Genomic DNA, 22,710 nt, shown 5'->3' with positions numbered 1-22,710 from the left:
TTTTTAGACTTAAAATAAGAGGACTCTGTAATCGGGAAGAAGACTGGCGGTTGGGTTTGACATTAAGCGAATATTCCTACATCTGTTTTTAACATATCTTGGTTGTGCACTTTTCATCACCAAGGCCTTTCCTATGTAGGTTTGAGAATGTAGTCTGTTGGAGAGAAAATAACTGACCACAGCAGCACCACAACACAGGATCAGACAACTGGCTTTAGTTAGTTTCCTGCTGCAGCAGATCTAGGATCAGTTTACCCTTACACAGTCCTAACCTTCACCATAATGGGTGACGGTTGTCTTAGAAAATTAGGGCCTTGTCTCCTGGACTTTCAATAGAGATTCTCCATTGAGCATGATTTTATGTCCAGGAGTAGGCTTCATCTGGGTTCTGGGAACAGCCTAGAAACCAGACTGAAACGGTATTAGAGAGAGTGGTTATTCTGAACTGGAAATGTTACTAGAGAGTGGTTATTCTGAACTGGAAACGTTACTAGAGAGTGGTTATTCTGAACTGGAAACGTTACTAGCGAGGGGTTATTCTGAACTGGAAACGGTACTAGAGAGTGGTTATTCTAAACTGGAAACGTTACCAGAGAGAGAGTGGTTATTCTGAACTGGAAACGTTACCAGAGAGAGAGTGGTTATTCTGAACTGGAAACGGTACTAGAGAGTGGTTATTCTAAACTGGAAACGTTACCAGAGAGAGAGTGGTTATTCTGAACTGGAAACGTTACCAGAGAGAGAGTGGTTATTCTGAACTGGAAACGGTACTAGAGAGTGGTTATTCTGAACTGGAAACGTTACCAGAGAGAGTGGTTATTCTGAACTGGAAACGTTACCAGAGAGAGTGGTTATTCTGAACTGGAAACGTTACCAGAGAGAGTGGTTATTCTGAACTGGAAACGTTACCAGAGAGTGGTTATTCTGAACTGGAAACTGCACTAGAGAGAGAGTGGTTATTCTGAACTGGAAACGTTACCAGAGAGTGGTTATTCTGAACTGGAAACGTTACCAGAGAGTGGTTATTCTGAACTGGAAACTGCACTAGAGGGGGAGTGGTTATTCTGAACTGGAAACGGCACTAGAGAGAGAGTGGTTATTCTGAACTGGAAACGTTACCAGAGAGTGGTTATTCTGAACTGGAAACGGCACTAGAGGGGGAGTGGTTCACTTGCTTGACTTTTTGTTCTCATCCTTTTGATATTTTTCTATTGAGTTCTACTAATCAGCTCTTGCTTCTCAGAGTGCTACTATGTTGAAATGCTAGTGAGGTTACAAGAATAACTGGATTATGATTAACCTCTGTTTTTAGCCTTAATTTATGTGGGAGAGATGGAAGAACGTTGCAACAGCAGAGGCACAAAGATGTAATTTATTTGACTTATGTAGTTTTACATGTTTGTAAATTCTTCGTGTTGGGAGTTTTTTTTCCTTTTGACTTTATGAATGGATTCATTTTGATTTCCTGTTTGGTTTTGAAGGAAGGCCTGTTCAGAACCTGTCTAGCACACAATTACATTGAATAAAATATCTGAAAGCTTTAAGGCTCAGCAGGATCATCCTTTTGGCTTATTGTGTGTACTGTGAGGAAGGGGTGGGGGAAATGTTATGCTCAAATCATTACACTTCAAATTGGATTAGAAAATAACTGTACAAGTATCTTGCATGTACACAAATGTTTCATTTCTATAAAAAACGTTTTGAGGAGTTTCTTCAAGATCCTAGGTGTTGAAAGATGTACATCACAGTGAAATCTACTGTAAATCTACCAATAAGACATTGAAATATCAGTTATCCGTTCTGTATTTGTTATAGTTCAGTTGACAAGAGGTAGCAATGAGGGGTTTTACCCATAGTCACTATGTTTAAACTCATTTTCAGTATAAAATCCTATCAATTTCAGCACTTTCATGGTTGCAACATTCTCAGCAACGGTGACTGGTTATTGAGAACATTTTAAGGCAACTCCAAAACCTGACTGCAAAATAAAAATGAAAAATGTGCAAGTGCAACATTTAAGTTTAAACCATATAAAAAAAACTATTACTAAATAAACAATATTCATACTCACAGTTGTGTGTTAAACTACCGTTCTATATCTCTAGAACCCTCAAACTCAACTCTGGATCTCGAAGTCAGTTCCACTGCATTTTCTTCGTTGTTCCCCTCTAATCAGGGACTGATTTAGACCTGGGACACCAGGTGGGTGTAATTAATGATCAGGTAGAACAGAAAACCAGCTGGCTCTGGACCTCATGGGGTCAGAGTTGAATACTCCTGCCCTAAAACATTGTATCTTCATGCAAGTATCCATAGCCATTCTGATACCAAACAAGGTTTCAAAAAACTCTGTGAAAGTTATTGCCATCTATCTTTACAGTCCCCAGTATATTGAACCAAAATGGTGTCCATAATGCCACCTGGTTGCCTAGAAAATGTGCTGCACTGCAGTACATTATGGAAGCAAAATGGTGTCCTGAGCAGACTCTGCATTGAGCTAAAGAAGGAAAACTGACTCGGACATAACGTGCACCCTAGTGGACCTACTGTATAAGTCCCTGTCACTGGTAGGTTACAGTAGCCTAGCCAGTCACAAAACGATGAGGAAAACCTGCTTCCTCATCATGGCACAGGTGTGATCATCAGACAGTAAAATGTTGAACATTTACCAGACACTAACCAAAGTGACTTAGTGGTGTGAGCACACCATCAGCCAACTGATCCATCAGAGGACATTATAGTCAACTCCTGATAAATGCACATCAGAAAAGTGCGAACTCTGTTTCAGTGCAGGGTTGTTTCCCAGTCCCATTGTAATTCCCCAGTCCAAAGCCATTGATATCAGGACAACTCTGTATATTCATGTGAATAGAAAGGTCTCTGTTGAAGGCGGGCAGCGCCCCCTGCTGTCTGTCCAGGGAAAGTGTCTCAGACCAAACAGAGTTTGTCTGTGACGCAGGTTGTAGCAGGGGACGGGTTTGTTTGTGACACTGCATGTAGAAGGGGACCGGTTTCTTTGTTACAAAGGTTACAAAGATTGTAACAGGGAACGGGTTTCTCCTAAACCTGACACAGGTTGTAGGTGGGGCCAGATTTCTCTGTGACACAGTCGCCTTCCACCTCGTAGACATAGTCACAGCGATGGGCATAGTCCATGAGAGGAGCCTCGGACAGGGCACAACTCTGGACACTCTGGCCACCGAAGGAGATCACTGTGTCCCTCTGCACAGAACACACACACACACACACACACACACACACACACACACACACACACACACACACACACACACACACACACACACACACACACACACACACAGAGAGAACACAGTTAGTCAAAGAGCAGATTCAAACACACTTAAACATGGTATGATATAGTTGTATTGTAGAGGGGTTAGGGCTGGGGTCAGTGTAAAGGTGGTATATAGTTGTATTGTAGAGGGGTTAGGGCTGGGGTCAGTGTAAAGCTGGTATATAGTTGTATTGTAGAGGGGTTAGGACTGGGGTCAGTGTAAATATGGTATATAGTTGTGTTGTAGAGGGGTTAGGGCTGGGGTCAGTGTAAAGCTGGTATATAGTTGTGTTGTAGAGGGGTTAGGACTGGGGTCAGTGTAAAGGTGGTATATAGTTGTATTGTAGAGGGGTTAGGGCTGGGGTCAGTGTAAAGCTGGTATATAGTTGTATTGTAGAGGGGTTAGGACTGGGGTCAGTGTAAATATGGTATATAGTTGTGTTGTAGAGGGGTTAGGGCTGGGGTCAGTGTAAATATGGTATATAGTTGTGTTGTAGAGGGGTTAGGACTGGGGTCAGTGTAAAGGTGGTATATAGTTGTATTGTAGAGGGGTTAGGGCTGGGGTCAGTGTAAAGCTGGTATATAGTTGTGTTGTAGAGGGGTTAGGGCTGGGGTCAGTGTAAATATGGTATATAGTTGTATTGTAGAGAGGTTAGGGCTGGGGTCAGTGTAAATATGGTATATAGTTGTGTTGTAGAGGGGTTAGGGCTGGGGTCAGTGTAAAGCTGGTATATAGTTGTGTTGTAGAGGGGTTAGGACTGGGGTCAGTGTAAAGGTGGTATATAGTTGTATTGTAGAGGGGTTAGGGCTGGGGTCAGTGTAAAGCTGGTATATAGTTGTATTGTAGAGGGGTTAGGACTGGGGTCAGTGTAAATATGGTATATAGTTGTGTTGTAGAGGGGTTAGGGCTGGGGTCAGTGTAAATATGGTATATAGTTGTGTTGTAGAGGGGTTAGGACTGGGGTCAGTGTAAAGGTGGTATATAGTTGTATTGTAGAGGGGTTAGGGCTGGGGTCAGTGTAAAGCTGGTATATAGTTGTGTTGTAGAGGGGTTAGGGCTGGGGTCAGTGTAAATGTGGTATATAGTTGTATTGTAGAGGGGTTAGGGATGGGGTCAGTGTAAAGCTGGTATATAGTTGTATTGTAGAGGGGTTAGGACTGGGGTCAGTGTAAATATGGTATATAGTTGTGTTGTAGAGGGGTTAGGGCTGGGGTCAGTGTAAATATGGTATATAGTTGTGTTGTAGAGGGGTTAGGACTGGGGTCAGTGTAAAGGTGGTATATAGTTGTATTGTAGAGGGGTTAGGGCTGGGGTCAGTGTAAAGCTGGTATATAGTTGTGTTGTAGAGGGGTTAGGGCTGGGGTCAGTGTAAAAAATGGTATATAGTTGTATTGTAGAGAGGTTAGGGCTGGGGTCAGTGTAAATATGGTATATAGTTGTGTTGTAGAGGGGTTAGGGCTGGGGTCAGTGTAAAGCTGGTATATAGTTGTGTTGTAGAGGGGTTAGGACTGGGGTCAGTGTAAAGGTGGTATATAGTTGTATTGTAGAGGGGTTAGGGCTGGGGTCAGTGTAAAGCTGGTATATAGTTGTATTGTAGAGGGGTTAGGACTGGGGTCAGTGTAAATATGGTATATAGTTGTGTTGTAGAGGGGTTAGGGCTGGGGTCAGTGTAAATATGGTATATAGTTGTGTTGTAGAGGGGTTAGGACTGGGGTCAGTGTAAAGGTGGTATATAGTTGTATTGTAGAGGGGTTAGGGCTGGGGTCAGTGTAAAGCTGGTATATAGTTGTGTTGTAGAGGGGTTAGGGCTGGGGTCAGTGTAAATGTGGTATATAGTTGTATTGTAGAGGGGTTAGGGATGGGGTCAGTGTAAAGCTGGTATATAGTTGTATTGTAGAGGGGTTAGGACTGGGGTCAGTGTAAATATGGTATATAATTGTATTGTAGAGAGGTTAGGGCTGGGGTCAGTGTAAATATGGTATATAGTTGTGTTGTAGAGGGGTTAGGACTGGGGTCAGTGTAAATATGGTATATAGTTGTGTTGTAGAGGGGTTAGGGCTGGGGTCAGTGTAAAGGTGGTATATAGTTGTATTGTAGAGGGGTTAGGGCTGGGGTCAGTGTAAAGCTGGTATATAGTTGTGTTGTAGAGGGGTTAGGGCTGGGGTCAGTGTAAAGGTGGTATATAGTTGTATTGTAGAGGGGTTAGGGATGGGGTCAGTGTAAATATGGTATATAGTTGTGTTGTAGAGGGGTTAGGGCTGGGGTCAGTGTAAAGCTGGTATATAGTTGTATTGTAGAGGGGTTAGGACTGGGGTCAGTGTAAATATGGTATATAGTTGTATTGTAGAGAGGTTAGGGCTGGGGTCAGTGTAAATATGGTATATAGTTGTGTTGTAGAGGGGTTAGGACTGGGGTCAGTGTAAAGGTGGTATATAGTTGTATTGTAGAGGGGTTAGGGATGGGGTCAGCGTAAAGCTGGTATATAGTTGTATTGTAGAGGGTTTAGGACTGGGGTCAGTGTAAATATAGTATATAGTTGTGTTGTAGAGGGGTTAGGGCTGGGGTCAATGTAAAGGTGGTATATAGTTGTATTGTAGAGGGGTTAGGGCTGGGGTCAATGTAAAGGTGGTATATAGTTGTATTGTAGAGGGGTTAGGACTGAGGTCAGTGGAAAGGTGGTATATGGGTGTATTGTAGAGGGGTTAGGGATGGGGTCAGTGTGAAAGTGGTATATAGTTGTATTGTAGAGGGGTTAGGGCTGGGGTCAATTTAAAGGTGGTATATAGTTGTATTTTAGAGGGGTTAGGACTGAGGTCAGTGGAAAGGTGGTATATGGGTGTATTGTAGAGGGGTTAGGGCTGGGGTCAGTGTAAAGCTGGTATATAGTTGTATTGTAGAGAGGTTAGGGCCGGGGTCAGTGTAAAGGTGGTATATAGTTGTATTGTAGAGTTGGAGGGCTGGGGTCAGTGTAAAGGTGGTATATAGTTGTATTGTAGAGGGGTGAGGGCTGGGGTCAGTGTAAAGGTGGTATATAGTTGTATTGTAGAGGGGTTAGGGCTGGGGTCAGTGTAAAGGTGGTATATAGTTGTATTGTAGAGGGGTGAGGGCTGGGGTCAGTGTAAAGGTGGTATATAGTTGTATTGTAGAGGGGTTAGGGCTGGGGTCAGTGTAAAGCTGGTATATAGTTGTATTGTAGAGGGGTTAGGGCTGGGTGAAGGTGGTATATAGTTGTATTGTAGAGGGGTTAGGGCTGGGGTCAGTTTAAAGGTAGTATATAGTTGTATTGTAGAGGGGTTAGGGATGGGGTCAGTGTAAAGGTGGTATATAGTTGTATTGTAGAGGGGTTAGGGCTGGGGTCAGTGTAAAGCTGGTATATAGTTGTATTGTAGAGGGGTTAGGGCTGGGGTAAAGGTGGTATATAGTTGTATTGTAGAGGGGTTAGGGCTGGGGTCAGTTTAAAGGTAGTATATAGTTGTATTGTAGAGGGGTTAGGGATGGGGTCAGTTTAAAGGTAGTATATAGTTGTATTGTAGAGGGGTTAAGGCTGGGGTCAATGTAAAGGTGGTATAGAGTTGTATTGTAGAGGGGTTAGGGCTGGGGTCAGTGTAAAGGTGGTATATAGTAGTATTGTAGAGAGGTTAGGGCTGGGGTCAGTGTAAAGGTGGTATATAGTTGTATTGTAGAGGGGTTAGGGCTGGGGTCAGTGTAAAGGTGGTATATAGTTGTATTGTAGAGGGGTTAGGGCTGGGGTCAGTGTAAAGCTGGTATATAGTTGTATTGTAGAGAGGTTAGGGCTGGGGTCAGTGTAAAGGTGGTATATAGTTGTATTGTAGAGGGGTTAGGGCTGGGGTCAGTGTAAAGCTGGTATAGAGCTGTTACCCGGGCAGAGTTAGCGTTTGACTCCCTCCTCTCAAAGTCCTTCTTACAGAGGTGACACATGATGCCTGCAGCCAGAGCGTCTCCCAACACATTGATCATGGTCCTGAAACGATCCCTGCCAGACACAACCAACAGAGGGAACTTAGATTTACTGTTTAAAGTATCTATGGTGGGTTTCTGTCAGATGCTCACAGGACTCAGTCCACAAACTCTCTCACGGTCAGACACTTACAGGACCCAGTCGATGGCCACGATCAGTGTGATGTCAGCGGGAGGAAGCCCCACAGAGGTCAAGACAATCACCATGGTAACCAGGCCCGCCTGCGGAATCCCAGCAGCCCCGATACTGGCCGCTGTCGCTGTGATACTGAAGAGACAAGCGTAGGGTCAGGGTGTGTGTGTGGCTGCTGTGACAGGAGGTAACTAAGGGTGGGTGTGTGTGTGTGGCTGCTGTGACAGGAGGTAACTAAGGGTGGGTGTGTGTGTGTGGCTGATGTGACAGAAGGTAACTAAGGGTGGGTGTGTGTGTGTGGCTGCTGTGACAGGAGGTAACTAAGGGTGGGTGTGTGTGTGTGGCTGCTGTGACAGGAGGTAACTAAGGGTGTGTGTGTGAGAGACAGCGAGAGCGCTTGTGTAGACAGTCCTGACCTGATGGTGACCAGCTGACCAAAGTCCAGTTCGTACTCGTTGACCTGAGCGATAAAAATGGCTGCCACGGCCTCGTAGAGGGCTGTCCCGTCCATGTTGATGGTGGCTCCCACTGGAAGGACAAACCTGGCGATCTGTCTGTCCACTCCACAGTTCTCCAACAGACACTTCATGGTGATGGGCAGGGTGGCAGAACTGGAGGAGGTTGCCAGGGCGATGACCAGAGCCTGTAGCAGGCCTCTGATGTAGGTGAAGGGGTTTTTGCGTGTGATTACAAAGTAGAAGAGCGGCAGCAGGATGAGTCCGTGGACAAACAGGCCGGCTAACACTGTGATGAAGTACATCCCCAGCTTCTCTCCCAGGTGGGCGGGGTCATGCATGTCCAGGATCTTCCCTGCTACCAGGAACACAATGCCAAAAGGGAAATACCTGGAAAAAGATCAATAAATTATAAATACCTCAAAATAAATGAGGCAAGCAAGCAACGGGCCCTTGTGATTCTGTCTCTGTTCACCAGGCGTTGTCATGCCACCTGTGTTTTGGGCTTCCTACGAAGTAAAGCAGCTTTGGGTTGACCTGGCTCACCTTGATGACCTGCCACACCTGAAATGCAGACAGAAACTGAGCTAATGACTATGGGGGAGGGAGGAAGATGTGTTGGTGAGATCCACTTCTAATCTCAATCTAAATGAATCCTCCCATTCTCAATCCTCCAGATCAGGATTACCAGACCTTTACATGTGAATGAGAGTTCAGACAGGTGACTGCTGTGTGTCTCAACAACTCACCACATGGCAGCATTGATGATCTTCATAACACACTCGTTGACACACTGACACACATTGACCAATGGAGCGCCTCTCTCGCCCATCTTCCCCAGGAGCAGACCTGCAACAGAGAAAACACACAGGGTCAGAAACAGGCGTGATTGGAAGGGTGTGTGTGTGTACTTGTGTATCCAGTATGTCATTTGTGTGTGTTCATTCATGCATACTGTGTGTGTGTGTCTCTCTCTCTCTCTCTCTCTCTCTCTCTCTCTCTCTCTCTCTCACTCTCACTCTCACTCTCACTCTCACTCTCACTCTCACTCTCTCACTCTCACTCTCACCCATAGTAGCAGAGAAGATGACAATCCCCAGTACGTTCATGCCAGAGCTGTGGCCAGGGATGATCTTGTACTTGATGTCTGGAGCTGGGGTGATCTCCAGGAAGACCGGGTGGCCCAGCTGAGGGTTGTTGTGGTCGGGCATCACGTAGACGTAGTTGGCCTGGGACTCCACCAAACTGGAGGCCACTATGGGCACCAGGTCTGTACGGTACTGTTGAAAAGTTGCCTCTATCAGATTGGAGGGAATCATGTTCCTGTCAAAGGGAGAATAACATGTAAAGCATAAAGTCTACCACAGTATTGGATACGATGGGAGTTATTCCCTGAGTAATGGGTTGATAATAAAACTGTTTATATGATGGAAGTTATTCCCTGAGTAATGGGGTTGATAATAAAACTGTTTATATGATGGGAGTTATTCCCTGAGTAATGGGGTGATAATAATACTGATAATAAAACTGTTTATATGATGGAAGTTATTCCCTGAGTAATGGGGGTGATAATAAAACTGTTTATATGATGGGAGTTATTCCCTGAGTAATGGGGTGATAATAATACTGTTTATATGATGGGAGTTATTCCCTGAGTAATGGGGTTGATAATAAAACTGTTTATATGATGGAAGTTATTCCCTGAGTAATGGGTTGATAATAAAACTGTTTATATGATGGGAGTTATTCCCTGAGTAATGGGGTGATCATAATACTGTTTATATGATGGGAGTTATTCCCTGAGTAATGGGGTTGATAATAAAACTGTTTATATGATGGGAGTTATTCCCTGAGTAATGGGTTGATAATAAAACTGTTTATATGATGGGAGTTATTCCCTGAGTAATGGGGTGATAATAAAGCTGTTTATATGATGGGAGTTATTCCCTGAGTAATGGGGGTGATAATAATACTGTTTATATGATGGGAGTTATTCCCTGAGTAATGGGGGTGATAATAAACCAATCTATTCTATTCTGCTGACCCTGTCTTCCGGTAGCCCTGTCCTGTAGCCCTGTCCTGTAGCCCTGTCCGGTAGCCCTGTCCGGTAGCCCTGTCCTGTAGCCCTGTCCTGTAGCCCTGTCCGGTAGCCCTGTCCTGTAGCCCTGTCCTGTAGCCCTGTCCGGTAGCCCTGTCCTGTAGCCCTGTCCTGTAGCCCTGTCCGGTAGCCCTGTCCTGTAGCCCTGTCCGGTAAGCCCTGTCCTGTAGCCCTGTCCGGTAGCCCTGTCCGGTAGCCCTGTCCTGAAGTCACACTGAGGTTATAACATGTCAGAAGGTTGGGGTATCTGCTTTCTGTTATCGTCTCAATTTTATCCTGATTAGGGTCAATTTCTCCTGGTCCGGCCAGAAGCCAAGAGGTGTTCTGTCTCAGAAAGACTTAACAAGACCCTGGACAGAGAGCATGCTGGCAGATTCTCATAGACTTCCAGTCATTGCGCTAACGCTGGTTAGCATTGGCTTGTGAAGCTACCTATAATTTCCTTCATAGAGACCTAAAAATGGTACCCACGAGTTCATCTGAATGGGGAAGTAGATAAAGGGGCCTCATTTCCAAAATCCAGAAGTATCCCTTTAAGCTGTACTGCAGCGCCAGCTGTGCCATCAGAGACTCTGGGTTCGCGCCCGGGCTCTGTCGTAACCGGCCGCGACCGGGAGGTCCGTGGGGCGACGCCCAATTGGCCGAGCGTCGCCCGGGTTAGGGAGGGGTTGGCAGGTAGGGATGTCCTTGTCTCATCGCGCACCGGGCGCAGTGCGCGCTAACCAAGGTTGCCAGGTGCACGGTGTACCCTCCGACACATTGGTGCGGCTGGCTTCCGGGTTGGATGGCGCTGTTTTAAGAAGCAGTGCGGCTTGGTTGGGTTGTGTATCGGAGGACACATGACTTTCAACCTTCGTCTCTCCCGAGCCCGTACGGGAGTTGTAGCGATGAGACAAGATAGTAGCTACTAAAACAATTGGATACCACGAAATTGGGGAGAAAAACGGGGTAAATTTTTTTTTAAACTTTAAAAAAAAACATAATAATAAAGTTGTAAGAATGATGTCACAATGTGGTAACATCTCCAGGCTGGTTGCCTGTGTTGGTGGTTAAGAGTCCTCATCAATAGGAGGCCTGTATTCATAAAGGATCATGTTAAGGCCACTGCCCCAGGGCCAGTCAGCCTATCAGACGTGTGACAAATGATCTAAAGCACCTCTGACAGTCATACAGCCTACATCCGCCCACCCGTACACAGCTTTCACTAAAAATACCCATAATCCTCTGGGCTTTGGAGGATTCTTCACACGGAGGGCCTAAGCCACTGCCGGTCCTCGACCGCCCTGCAGTGTGTTCTGGGTAAATCATTTAGGACACGGTGTGTTCTGAGAAGATAGAGACTTAGTCGTCACCGGGGTAAGTTGAGCCAAAGGGGTAAGTCAAGCCACCCTTGTTTCTTGGAAACCACATACCAAATGTATAATTTGACCAAATATTTAGGAAGAGGTCATGATTTTATGGAGCCTGTGAAGGAAGAAACCACATGGAAAAGTGGTAAGAATGTTAGGTCCAAAAAATGGATTTTCAAATGAATTTATTGTGTTAGAGGTTCCATGATGCTTGTATCTAAACCAAAGTAGATAATTTAAAACATTTATTGAGGTCTCTATAAGCTTCAATATGAGGTCCTGAACCTGCATGAAAGTGCATCCTCGTAGCTGTGTGGGCTAATACTGTCAAAATGTTTGCCTTGTGGTATGTCGAACCAATGGTTGAGCCATGGCAAGTTGAGCAAATTGAAGTGTTGTAATGGAAGGCATTATTGCTGGGATATGAGGTAACTACAGGGCCTGGTCTATGTTAAAAGAGTTTTTAAAAGGACAGTGTTAATTAGGTCTGTGTTAAAAGATGCTTAAAATTATTCAAATACAAAAAAAGTGATTGTGTTGAATTGTGTTTGGGAAATAAAGATAGACATAGTTTTTAAAAAGTCGTGGTAATATTTAATTCAGTAGAGAAATGTGTAGGCGGCTAAACTTACCCTGTCCCACGACTCAACTTACCCCATACCCAGGGTAAGTTGTGCCAAGAGACCACTTTTTTTCGGAAAAGCTATGTTCTTCCAGGGATACATGCTGAGATATATGTAGATACAGTATCTTTGTTAGAGATAACACTGTATTTCCCTGAACTGAGTGATACTGAATGTGAAAAATGGCTCAACTTACCCCACTCTCCCCTAATGATGCCTATTATTAACATGGCCCTCTGGAGTGTTGACTTGTTTCAGAAGTGAATGTGAACAATAGAACCAATAGAATAGTCCCAAACGTGCAAATGCCTCAAGCCACATGAGCTAAATGACCTTGTACTGGTGTTGTTGTTTTAAATGCTATTTACAACCTATTTACGTACAGAATAATTCAAAATGCTCTGAGACCAGGTTGGGGATTCAATCAAAGGCGCTTTGTGGACAAACCCATTGCCCTTGACTTTTCAAAGTAAATTACGCTTTGAGCTGACATCCGCAGCGTTCACCATGAATGCAATATCCACCAACGCCAGGAACATTGCCTTTACAAGGTGCATTTTTCCATAGTGCAATGCTCTTGTATACAACGTGCCTTTTGTTGAATCCCGGCCCTACAAAACCTTTATGGTTTATACTTAGCTGAGGTAAACTGGAGTTCACTAAATTGACTGATTGGCTGGTTTATTTATGGGTTAATCCACACAAACCCCGACAGGAAGATACGAATATCAAATATTTTATTCTTTCAAACATCTGTATTAGCAGAGCAGTCAGAATCTGTTGCCTGAGTCTTGTGGAGGAGGGAGCTAAACATCTTAGACTGACTAAAGACAGGAAACTCTGGAATCTGGTACAGCCAACTACTGATAGAGGCAATGTGTCTGTGGGCCACCCTATTCAAATATGCCGCTCAAAATCCCTCACCATGTGTATGTGCAAATGTGCTCATTTGTGAGTGTGTGTGTCTGTCCGTGCGTGTTTGCATGCGTGCGTGTGTGGGTAAATGCTTGCTTGTGTGCATATGTACCTGATGAGGTCCAGCAGAGCGTCAGCAGAAGTCATAACGGGCCCTGACCCTCCTCTGTGCCCGTCCTTCTCTGTGCCCGTACCAGGGTGGATGACCAGCACCAGGATGATGCCGACGATGACAGCGATGAAGGTGGTCCACAGGTAGTAAGTGATGGTTAGCACCCCCAGCCGCCCGCTGGCCTTAGTGTCCATGGCTGACAGCCCCGACATCAGACTGGCCACGGAGTTAGGATTCATAGAGCATTCAGTCAGTGTTGTATTCCATTCGAATTCAGAGAGTATTTTGATGGCATTCTATCTAATGAGAACCCCTAGAGCAGGGGTGTCAAAGTCAAATGGACGGAGGGCCAAATAAAAAAATCAGCTACAAGACGAGGGCCGGACTGTTCGAATGTTCATTGAAAATTTTTTAAATGACGCATATAGTCTAGTGAACCTAATTGAACCTACTGAAAACCTAACAAATATATTACAATATGATCAGATAAATAAAGCAATATTTTCTTATGGCTCTGTCAGTAATCTTTAATTTTCAACAGACACAAAAGACAAATTTCCTTTATATAAATATCCCCATAACATGAACATTAAATGAAAGAAACCGGTATTCAAGGCACCATCAGTAGACTATATTTTCTATTTTAGCAAAAGTGGGCTAAATTTACTTCAAAGAAAAAACAATAATAGCAATTTTCTATCATCCACTCAACTGAAATATTTTTAAAATATAATTGGATTGAAATACAAAAAAATAAAGTGCAAAAATCTATTAATCAAAAACAACACTTTGTTTAAGGAGAAGTAACATGCAGTGAAAACAAATATTAAATTTTAACTTTTAAACTTGAACTGAGTAAAAACTCTAAATATGTGATTGCACAGTAATGTTCACTTGTTTGAGGTTGAGGGTGATACTTGGTGGTGTCCCATCTTTTCCACAAGTTCATCAATGTTCGGGTAAGGCTCTGAGCTGAAGAAATCCTCAGAATTGAGTGGAGGTGTTCAGCAGTAAGTCGACTTCTGTGTGATGTTTTGTTCAGGTTCATCAAAGAAAACAGTTGTTCACACAGGTATGTGCTGCCAAACATAGACAACGTTTGAGCAGCCTGGATGCGCAGCTGGGGCATTGTGCCGGGAGGAAACGGGCGAACTCCGCAGCACCCACTGCCGCATATTTTGCCCTCAGTGCATCATTGCATTGAGGTCAATCAACTCCATTTGGAGGTTTGGTGGTGAGCTTTCCACGTCAACAGCAAATGGGTTACCGAGCAGTTCCAACCTGCTTTTTTGTGCTTCAAAGTCAGCAAATCGGCGTCGAAAGTCAGCGGCAAGCATACCTATTTTATCAGCCAACTGTGTGCTCGGGAACGCACTGGTAGAGAGCTTCTCTTTCATGGTCTGGCAGCTGGGAAAGTGGCTCAAATTTTCTTTCCGCATCTGCGTCTCCCACAGAGTCAGTTTGGTTTTAAATGCCTTCACTGTACTGTACATATCAGAGATGACACGATCCCGACCCTGCAGCTGCAAGTTTATTGCATTCAGATGACTCGTAATGTCACACAGAAAAGCCATTTCACACAGAAACATTTCGTCCTCGGAGTTGTGTTGTGTCTTTCCCTTTGCTGTCCAAGAACAGACAAATCTCCTCACGAAGCTCGAAACATCTTTGAAGCACCTTTCCCTGGCTTAGCCATCGCACCTCTGTGTGATAAGGCAAATCACCATGCTCCGTTTCTAACTCCGTCAGAAATGCCTTGAACTGGCGGTGATTCAAACCTTTGGCTCTGATAAAGTTAACTGTGCGCGTGATGATGCTCATTACATGCTCCATTTTCAAGGCTTTACCGCACAACGCTTCCTGGTGTATGATACAATGATAAGCTGTCAGCTCACCTGTCGCGTTTTCCTCTTGCATCTTTTCCCGTATCTTCGCCACCAGTCCGCTCCTGTGTCCACACATCGCAGGTGCTCCGTCGGTTGTCAAACCCACGAGTTTTTCCCAAGGCAGCTCCATCTCATTTACACATCTTGACACCTCTTCATACAAATCATGCCCCGTAGTTGTGCCATGCATAGGACGTAAAGCCAAAAACTCCTCTGTCACGCTTAGGTTGGAGTCCACTCCGCGGATGAAAATTGACAACTGGGCAATGTCAGAAATGTCGGTGCTCTCATCCACAGCCAAGGAATATGCAATAAAATCTTTTCCCTTTTTCACAAGCTGCTCTTTTAGATTGATGGACAACTGGTCTACTCTCTCGGCAATGGTGTTTCTGCTCAGACTCACATTTAAAAAGAGTTGCCTTTTTTTCTGGGCAAACTTCGTCACAAACTTTAATCATGCAGTTTTTGATGAAATCCCCTCCGTAAATGGCCGGGCTGATTTAGCGATCTCTTCTGCCAAAATAAAACTGGCCTTGACAGCAGCCTGGCCTTGTGATTTGGCTTTTTTGAACAGAGCCTGTCGAGATTTGAGGCCTCGTTTTAATTCCTCTGCCTTTTGTAGCCTTTGTTCCATGTCCATATTCTTGTTTTTGTCCGCGTGTTTCGTTTCATAATGTCGTCTCAGATTATACTCTTTCAGTACCGCCACACTTTCTCCACACAGAAGACACACAGGTTTTCCAGCTACCTTCGTGAACATATACTCCGACTCCCACCTTGTTTGAAACCCCCGGTTCTCAGTATCCACCTTCCGTTTTGCCATTTTTGATGGGTATCTGAAAGTTAATTTTACTGTGATGCTGACGACTGCTGTGCCAATAAATATTGAAATGAAGCAGCCTACTGCTCGGTGCGTCACCTTTGCATTGTGGGAAATGTAGTATTGGTGCGTGTAAAAGATCTGCGGGCTGCCGGCTTGCTGCGGGCCGGTTCTAATAATAAATCAAGATCATCCCAGGGGCCGTAAAAAACCTTCTTGCGGGCGGATGTGGCCCGCGGGCCTTGACTCTGACATATGTGCCCTAGAGTATTCATTTAGCGTTCTATTCCGTTAGAACTCATAGAGCATTCATAGCATTCTATTTCATCAGGATTCGTACAGCATTCTGATCGCATTCTCTTTCTTTACGACTCCGAGAGGATTCATTTAGGGTTGTATTCCATTAGAATCCATAGAGTATTCGATTAGCATTTTATTCCATTATAAATGTACAGAGCGTTCTATTGAAGTAGCATGGGTTGTGGTGTAGACCAGGGAGAAGAGCAGTAGGGACATGGGGAACAGACAGTAGTGATGATGTGTTACCTGGACGTGATGAGAGGCAGGATCAGCATCTTCAACATCCTCATCAGCAGTTCTCCAGGGAACGAGAAGTAGATCTTAGCCTGGAAAGGGGAGAGACACAACACTCTGGGTCAGGGGACAAGCTGTACATGGCAGACCTGGGGCAAATACATACAGTAGGTAAAATACATGAGGTGTGCAAAGTTTGAACTTTAGGGACTATTCCATTTGTTCCATTGTACCAGGCTAAGTCAAACCCACTTCTTGGTATGGTGCCTGGTATGTTATATATTTATTGTTTTACATTGTGTTACATGATTTTACATGACTAATAAAGTTCAATCAATCATTCTCAGATCATGTGCTTTCCCATTGGGCTATGCTTGATGCTGTGTATTTGTTGACAGGTTGAGGTTAGCGCGGATGCAGATTACAACAGTGCTTCAGATAATTAAAAGCTGCTGACCCATTAATCCACTACTGAAATAGTGGATGTCAAGGGTTGGATCACCATGGTTACTATTGACCCAGGTAGAGCAGTTGAGAAGTCCAGCCTCTACCGTGGCTAGATGAATCAGTACTGTATAACTGGCATGTGCAGGTTATGGTTCAGTTGATATTGTTGTATTGCATCTGTTATGAATTCAATACAGGAGTTATCGATCTGCAGTCAGAGTAGTTTCCCATGTCAACAATATGGTACAAGCTTTGTGAGACAGGGTTTTATGTGTTGTGAAAGTGTCTTGCTGGTCACGCTCTCTTTGGTCTCCGTCTGCACTATGCCAGTGTAAGGCCCTCTCAACCAACCCCTCAGTGGTTTACTATCCCTCTGTCTAAGACCCAAGGCCCTCTTTGTCAACAATATCCCCCTGTCTAAGACCCAAGGCCCTCTTTGTCAACAATATCCCCCTGTCTAAGACCCAAAGTCCTCTGTGTTAACACTATCACCCTGTCTAAGACCCAAAGTCCTCTGTGTTAACACTACCCCCGTCTAATACCCAAAACCCTCTGTGTTACCACTACCCCCGTCTAAGACCCAAAGCCCTCTGTGTTAACACTACCACCCTGTCTAAGACCCAGAGCCCTCTGTGTTAACACTACCACCCTGTCTAAGACCCAGAGCCCTCTGTGTTAACACTATCACCTTGTCTAAGACCCAGAGCCCCCTGTGTTAACACTATCACCCTGTCTAAGACCCAGAGCCCCCTGTGTTAACACTATCACCCTGTCTAAGACCCAGAGCCCTCTATGTTAACACTATCACCTTGTCTAAGACCCAGAGCCCTCTGTGTTAACACTACCACCCTGTCTAAGACCCAAAGCTCCCTGTAGGATGCCTGAGTGCTATACACCTTAGGCCCACTAGAGCCAAAACCTTGTTGCATGACTCAATAGCTGTGTGTGTGTGTGTGTGTGTGTGTGTGTGTGTGTGTGTGTGTGTGTGTGTGTGTGTGTGTGTGTGTGTGTGCGTGTGCGTGCGCGCCTCCGTACCTGCGTGGAGAGGTTGAAGCTGCGGAGGGAGAATCCGAGCACACAGCCAGAAACAACGGCGATGACCGAGAGCGTCAGCAGCCCGTTGCGTTTACAGTAGCCCTTGATGTATGCCCAAACCGTCACAGAGACCATGCTCTTTATAATGTGTTTTATGCACTCCATCCTGAGGCCCAGTTACTCCACAGGCTGAAGGAAAGAGAGGAGAGAAGAGACAGGACTGGAGGCCCAAGGTCCTGCCTTACGTCCAGTCAACGAATGATTCCCAAACCGGAGGGTCGCGAGTCACTGTTGGGTCCCACCTGATTCCCTTTAGGTCCCTGTTCAGTATCCTGTCCTGGCTTGAAATATGTCTCTAGTCCTGCTTGACGGTTCACAAGAAAACTTCAAGAGCTTCAGGTGGATCCCTGATCTAAAAGGTTCATGTGGTGAGTCAAGGCAGTGAAATCACTAAGGATCGATCCCGGGCCACTGCAGAAACTGAAGGATAGCTGACGATGCAGCAGGACTGGCTGTCTGTGCGTCCAGCCAGAGAGTCAGTCAGTCAAACACTAGATGATCTAAACTGCTGTTAGAGAGGAGGTGGAAGTGGACAGAGTAAGTCTCTGTAAACCTCCGTCTCCTTCAGCAGATTAAGCCCTTGACAATAAGGCTTCCTGGAGACTCAGGCACACACACAACATCCCCGTGGGATTACCAGGTTCTAGGTCAGTACCAGTCCCTGACACTCAGCTCTTACTCCCATTAAGCAGAGTGTTGTTCTTATTTTCTTTTTTAACTTCCATCTTATTTGTATCTCTACATGTATTGAATTACACTGAGACATTTCTAGTTCAGAAAGTTCCATTGGTTACAGTATTTGCAAAAAAATATATATATATTTTATTTTATTGGTAACAAGTACAGTGCTTAAGTTGCAATCCCTACCCAACAGTGCTGTATTCAATACCAATTGGTAAAACAACTATTAAAAAAACAACCACAAAAAAACACGAGAAATAAGATATAAAAGACGATCCTATATACAGGGTCAGTGTTCAGTACCACAGACAGGAAGCTATATACAGGGTCAGTGCCAGCACCACAGACAGGAAGCTATATACAGGGTCAGTGCCAGCACCACAGAGAGGAAGCTATATACAGGGTCAGTGCCAGCACCACAGACAGGAAGCTATATACAGGGTCAGTGCCAGCACCACAGAGAGGAAGCTATATACAGGGTCAGTGCCAGCACCACAGACAGGAAGCTATATACAGGGTCAGTGCCAGCACCACAGAGAGGAAGCTATATACAGGGTCAGTGCCAGCACCACAGACAGGAAGCTATATACAGGGTCAGTGCCAGCACCACAGACAGGAAGCTATATACAGGGTCAGTGCCAGCACCACAGACAGGAAGCTATATACAGGGTCAGTGCCAGCACCACAGACAGGAAGCTATATACAGGGTCAGTGCCAGCACCACAGACAGGAAGCTATATACAGGGTCAGTGCCAGTACCACAGACAGGAAGCTATATACAGGGTCAGTGTCAGCACCACAGAGAGGAAGCTATATACAGGGTCAGTGTTCAGTACCACAGACAGGAAGCTATATACAGGGTCAGTGCCAGTACCACAGACAGGAAGCTATATACAGGGTCAGTGCCAGCACCACAGACAGGAAGCTATATACAGGGTCAGTGCCAGTACCACAGAGATGAAGCTATATACAGGGTCAGTGTCAGCACCACAGAGAGGAAGCTATATACAGGGTCAGTGTTCAGTACCACAGACAGGAAGCTATATACAGGGTCAGTGTCAGCACCACAGAGAGGAAGCTATATACAGGGTCAGTGTTCAGTACCACAGACAGGAAGCTATATACAGGGTCAGTGCCAGTACCACAGAGATGAAGCTATATACAGGGTCAGTGTCAGCACCACAGAGAGGAAGCTATATACAGGGTCAGTGTTCAGTACCACAGAGAGGAAGCTATATACAGGGTCAGTGCCAGTACCACAGACAGGAAGCTATATACAGGGTCAGTGCCAGTACCACAGACAGGAAGCTATATACAGGGTCAGTGCCAGTACCACAGACAGGAAGCTATATACAGGGTCAGTGCCAGTACCACAGACAGGAAGCTATATACAGGGTCAGTGCCAGTACCACAGACAGGAAGCTATATACAGAGTCAGTGCCAGTACCACAGAGAGGAAGCTATATACAGGGTCAGTGTTCAGTACCACAGAGAGGAAGCTATATACAGGGTCAGTGCCAGTACCACAGAGATGAAGCTATATACAGGGTCAGTGTCAGCACCACAGAGAGGAAGCTATATACAGGGTCAGTGTTCAGTACCACAAGATCATTTCAAGATTCATAAAAGATACTGAGCATAAAAGACCTTGCTTACGCAGCTTCTAAGAAGCCCATTTGTAACTTACGCACCTGGCATCTATAAATCTCAAATTAACCAGAAATTGACGTCACCTGAACGTGCCTTACAATCAGCGATTTCCCCTTATAGAACGTTAGCACAAATGAGGGTTTAGTCAGGAATAGCAATGGACCGAAAGAGAAGAGCTAACTTTGTGGAAGACGAGATCCCGGCGATGGTAGAGGAGATTGAAGACAGGCAACAGGTATTATTTGGTGGACTAAACAGTGGGTTGACAAACAGAGCCAAACGGGGATCTTGGGAGTGTCGCCGCTGCAGGGAACGACGTGGGGCAGCAAGACAGAACTGTGTCTGATGTGAAGAAGAAATGGTCTGACCTTAAACTGCAAGGGGAAAAAAAAGAACATCCGCACATAACCAGCACGAAAATCACTTACGTCACGTCGAGACTTTGAGTAGAGATAAGATCATATCCAAGTCAAAGTAAGGTTTTATAAATAACTACTTATACGTGGTTTTCTGCGTGAGTCATACTTAAGATCCAAATTGATCGGAAGTCCGTTTTATAAATGAGGCCCCTGGGCTGTAAACAGGGCTGAATGGTGAGCAGGAATATTTAAATACTTATGGTAATATACTAATGGTAACGTATACATGTAAACAGGAGTAATAGTGACCAGTAACAGGATAAACAGAGATAATAATGGTAACGTATACATGTAAACAGGAGTAATAGTGACCAGTAACAGGATAAACAGAGATAATAATGGTAACGTATACATGTAAACAGGAGTAATAGTGACCAGTAACAGGATTAATAGATAAATACTAATGGTAACGTATACATGTAAACAGGAGTAATAGTGACCAGTAACAGGATAAACAGAGATAATAATGGTAATGACAATCAATAACCATTTGAGCAGCAGAGCAGTGGTAGTAATACATCTAATCAATAACCATTTGTAGGTGTGAGGGGGAGAAGTAGTAGTAATACATCTAATCAATAACCATTTGTAGGTGTGAGGGGGAGAAGTAGTAGTTAGACATCTAATCAATAACCATTTGTAGGTGTGAGGGGGAGAAGTAGTAGTTAGACATCTAATCAATAACCATTTGTAGGTGTGAGGGGGAGCAGTAGTAGTTAGACATCTAATCAATAACCATTTGTAGGTGTGAGGGGGAGAAGTAGTAGTTAGACATCTAATCAATAACCATTTGTAGGTGTGAGGGGGAGCAGTAGTAGTTAGACATCTAATCAATAACCATTTGTAGGTGTGAGGGGGAGAAGTAGTAGTAATACATCTAATCAATAACCATTTGTAGGTGTGAGGGGGAGAAGTAGTAGTTAGACATCTAATCAATAACCATTTGTAGGTGTGAGGGGAGAAGTAGTAGTTAGACATCTAATCAATAACCATTTGTAGGTGTGAGGGGGAGAAGTAGTAGTTAGACATCTAATCAATAACCATTTGTAGGTGTGAGGGGGAGAAGTAGTAGTTAGACATCTAATCAATAACCATTTGTAGGTGTGAGGGGGAGAAGTAGTAGTAATACATCTAATCAATAACCATTTGTAGGTGTGAGGGGGAGAAGTAGTAGTTAGACATCTAATCAATAACCATTTGTAGGTGTGAGGGGGAGAAGTAGTAGTTAGACATCTAATCAATAACCATTTGTAGGTGTGAGGGGGAGAAGTAGTAGTTAGACATCTAATCAATAACCATTTGTAGGTGTGAGGGGGAGAAGTAGTAGTTAGACATCTAATCAATAACCATTTGTAGGTGTGAGGGGGAGAAGTAGTAGTTAGACATCTAATCAATAACCATTTGTAGGTGTGAGGGGGAGAAGTAGTAGTTAGACATCTAATCAATAACCATTTGTAGGTGTGAGGGGAGAAGTAGTAGTTAGACATCTAATCAATAACCATTTGTAGGTGTGAGGGGGAGAAGTAGTAGTTAGACATCTAATCAATAACCATTTGTAGGTGTGATGGGGAGAAGTAGTAGTTAGACATCTAATCAATAACCATTTGTAGGTGTGAGGGGGAGCAGTAGTAGTTAGACATCTAATCAATAACCATTTGTAGGTGTGAGGGGAGAAGTAGTAGTTAGACATCTAATCAATAACCATTTGTAGGTGTGAGGGGGAGAAGTAGTAGTTAGACATCTAATCAATAACCATTTGTAGGTGTGAGGGGGAGAAGTAGTAGTTAGACATCTAATCAATAACCATTTGTAGGTGTGAGGGGAGAAGTAGTAGTTAGACATCTAATCAATAACCATTTGTAGGTGTGATGGGGAGAAGTAGTAGTTAGACATCTAATCAATAACCATTTGTAGGTGTGAGGGGGAGCAGTAGTAGTTAGACATCTAATCAATAACCATTTGTAGGTGTGAGGGGGAGAAGTAGTAGTTAGACATCTAATCAATAACCATTTGTAGGTGTGAGGGGGAGCAGTAGTAGTTAGACATCTAATCAATAACCATTTGTAGGTGTGAGGGGAGCAGTAGTAGTTAGACATCTAATCAATAACCATTTGTAGGTGTGAGGGGGAGAAGTAGTAGTTAGACATCTAATCAATAACCATTTGTAGGTGTGAGGGGGAGAAGTAGTAGTTAGACATCTAATCAATAACCATTTGTAG

At 44.3% G+C, this 22,710-nt stretch overlaps 1 protein-coding gene across 1 annotated transcript; it reads right to left on the bottom strand.

Moving 5' to 3' along the window:
- Positions 1-385: 385 nt before the first annotated feature.
- LOC115129816 (excitatory amino acid transporter 5-like) lies at positions 386-19,757 on the bottom strand. The gene is made up of 9 exons (XM_029660552.2): positions 17,682-19,757; positions 16,212-16,291; positions 12,960-13,175; positions 8,932-9,185; positions 8,612-8,711; positions 7,824-8,252; positions 7,408-7,542; positions 7,176-7,290; positions 386-3,222 (listed from the first exon to the last, which is right to left on the bottom strand). Exons 1-9 carry the CDS (start codon positions 17,844-17,846, stop codon positions 3,061-3,063), a joined length of 1,656 nt encoding a protein of 551 aa, XP_029516412.1. The 5' UTR covers positions 17,847-19,757; the 3' UTR covers positions 386-3,060.
- Positions 19,758-22,710: the final 2,953 nt, after the last annotated feature.

This window comes from Oncorhynchus nerka, linkage group LG5, assembly GCF_034236695.1.
Source record: "Oncorhynchus nerka isolate Pitt River linkage group LG5, Oner_Uvic_2.0, whole genome shotgun sequence".
In the NCBI taxonomy this organism is placed as follows: Eukaryota; Metazoa; Chordata; class Actinopteri; order Salmoniformes; family Salmonidae; genus Oncorhynchus; species Oncorhynchus nerka.
Note: the sequence above shows the minus strand (reverse complement) of the source record. Positions and strands in the feature narration are given on the sequence as shown.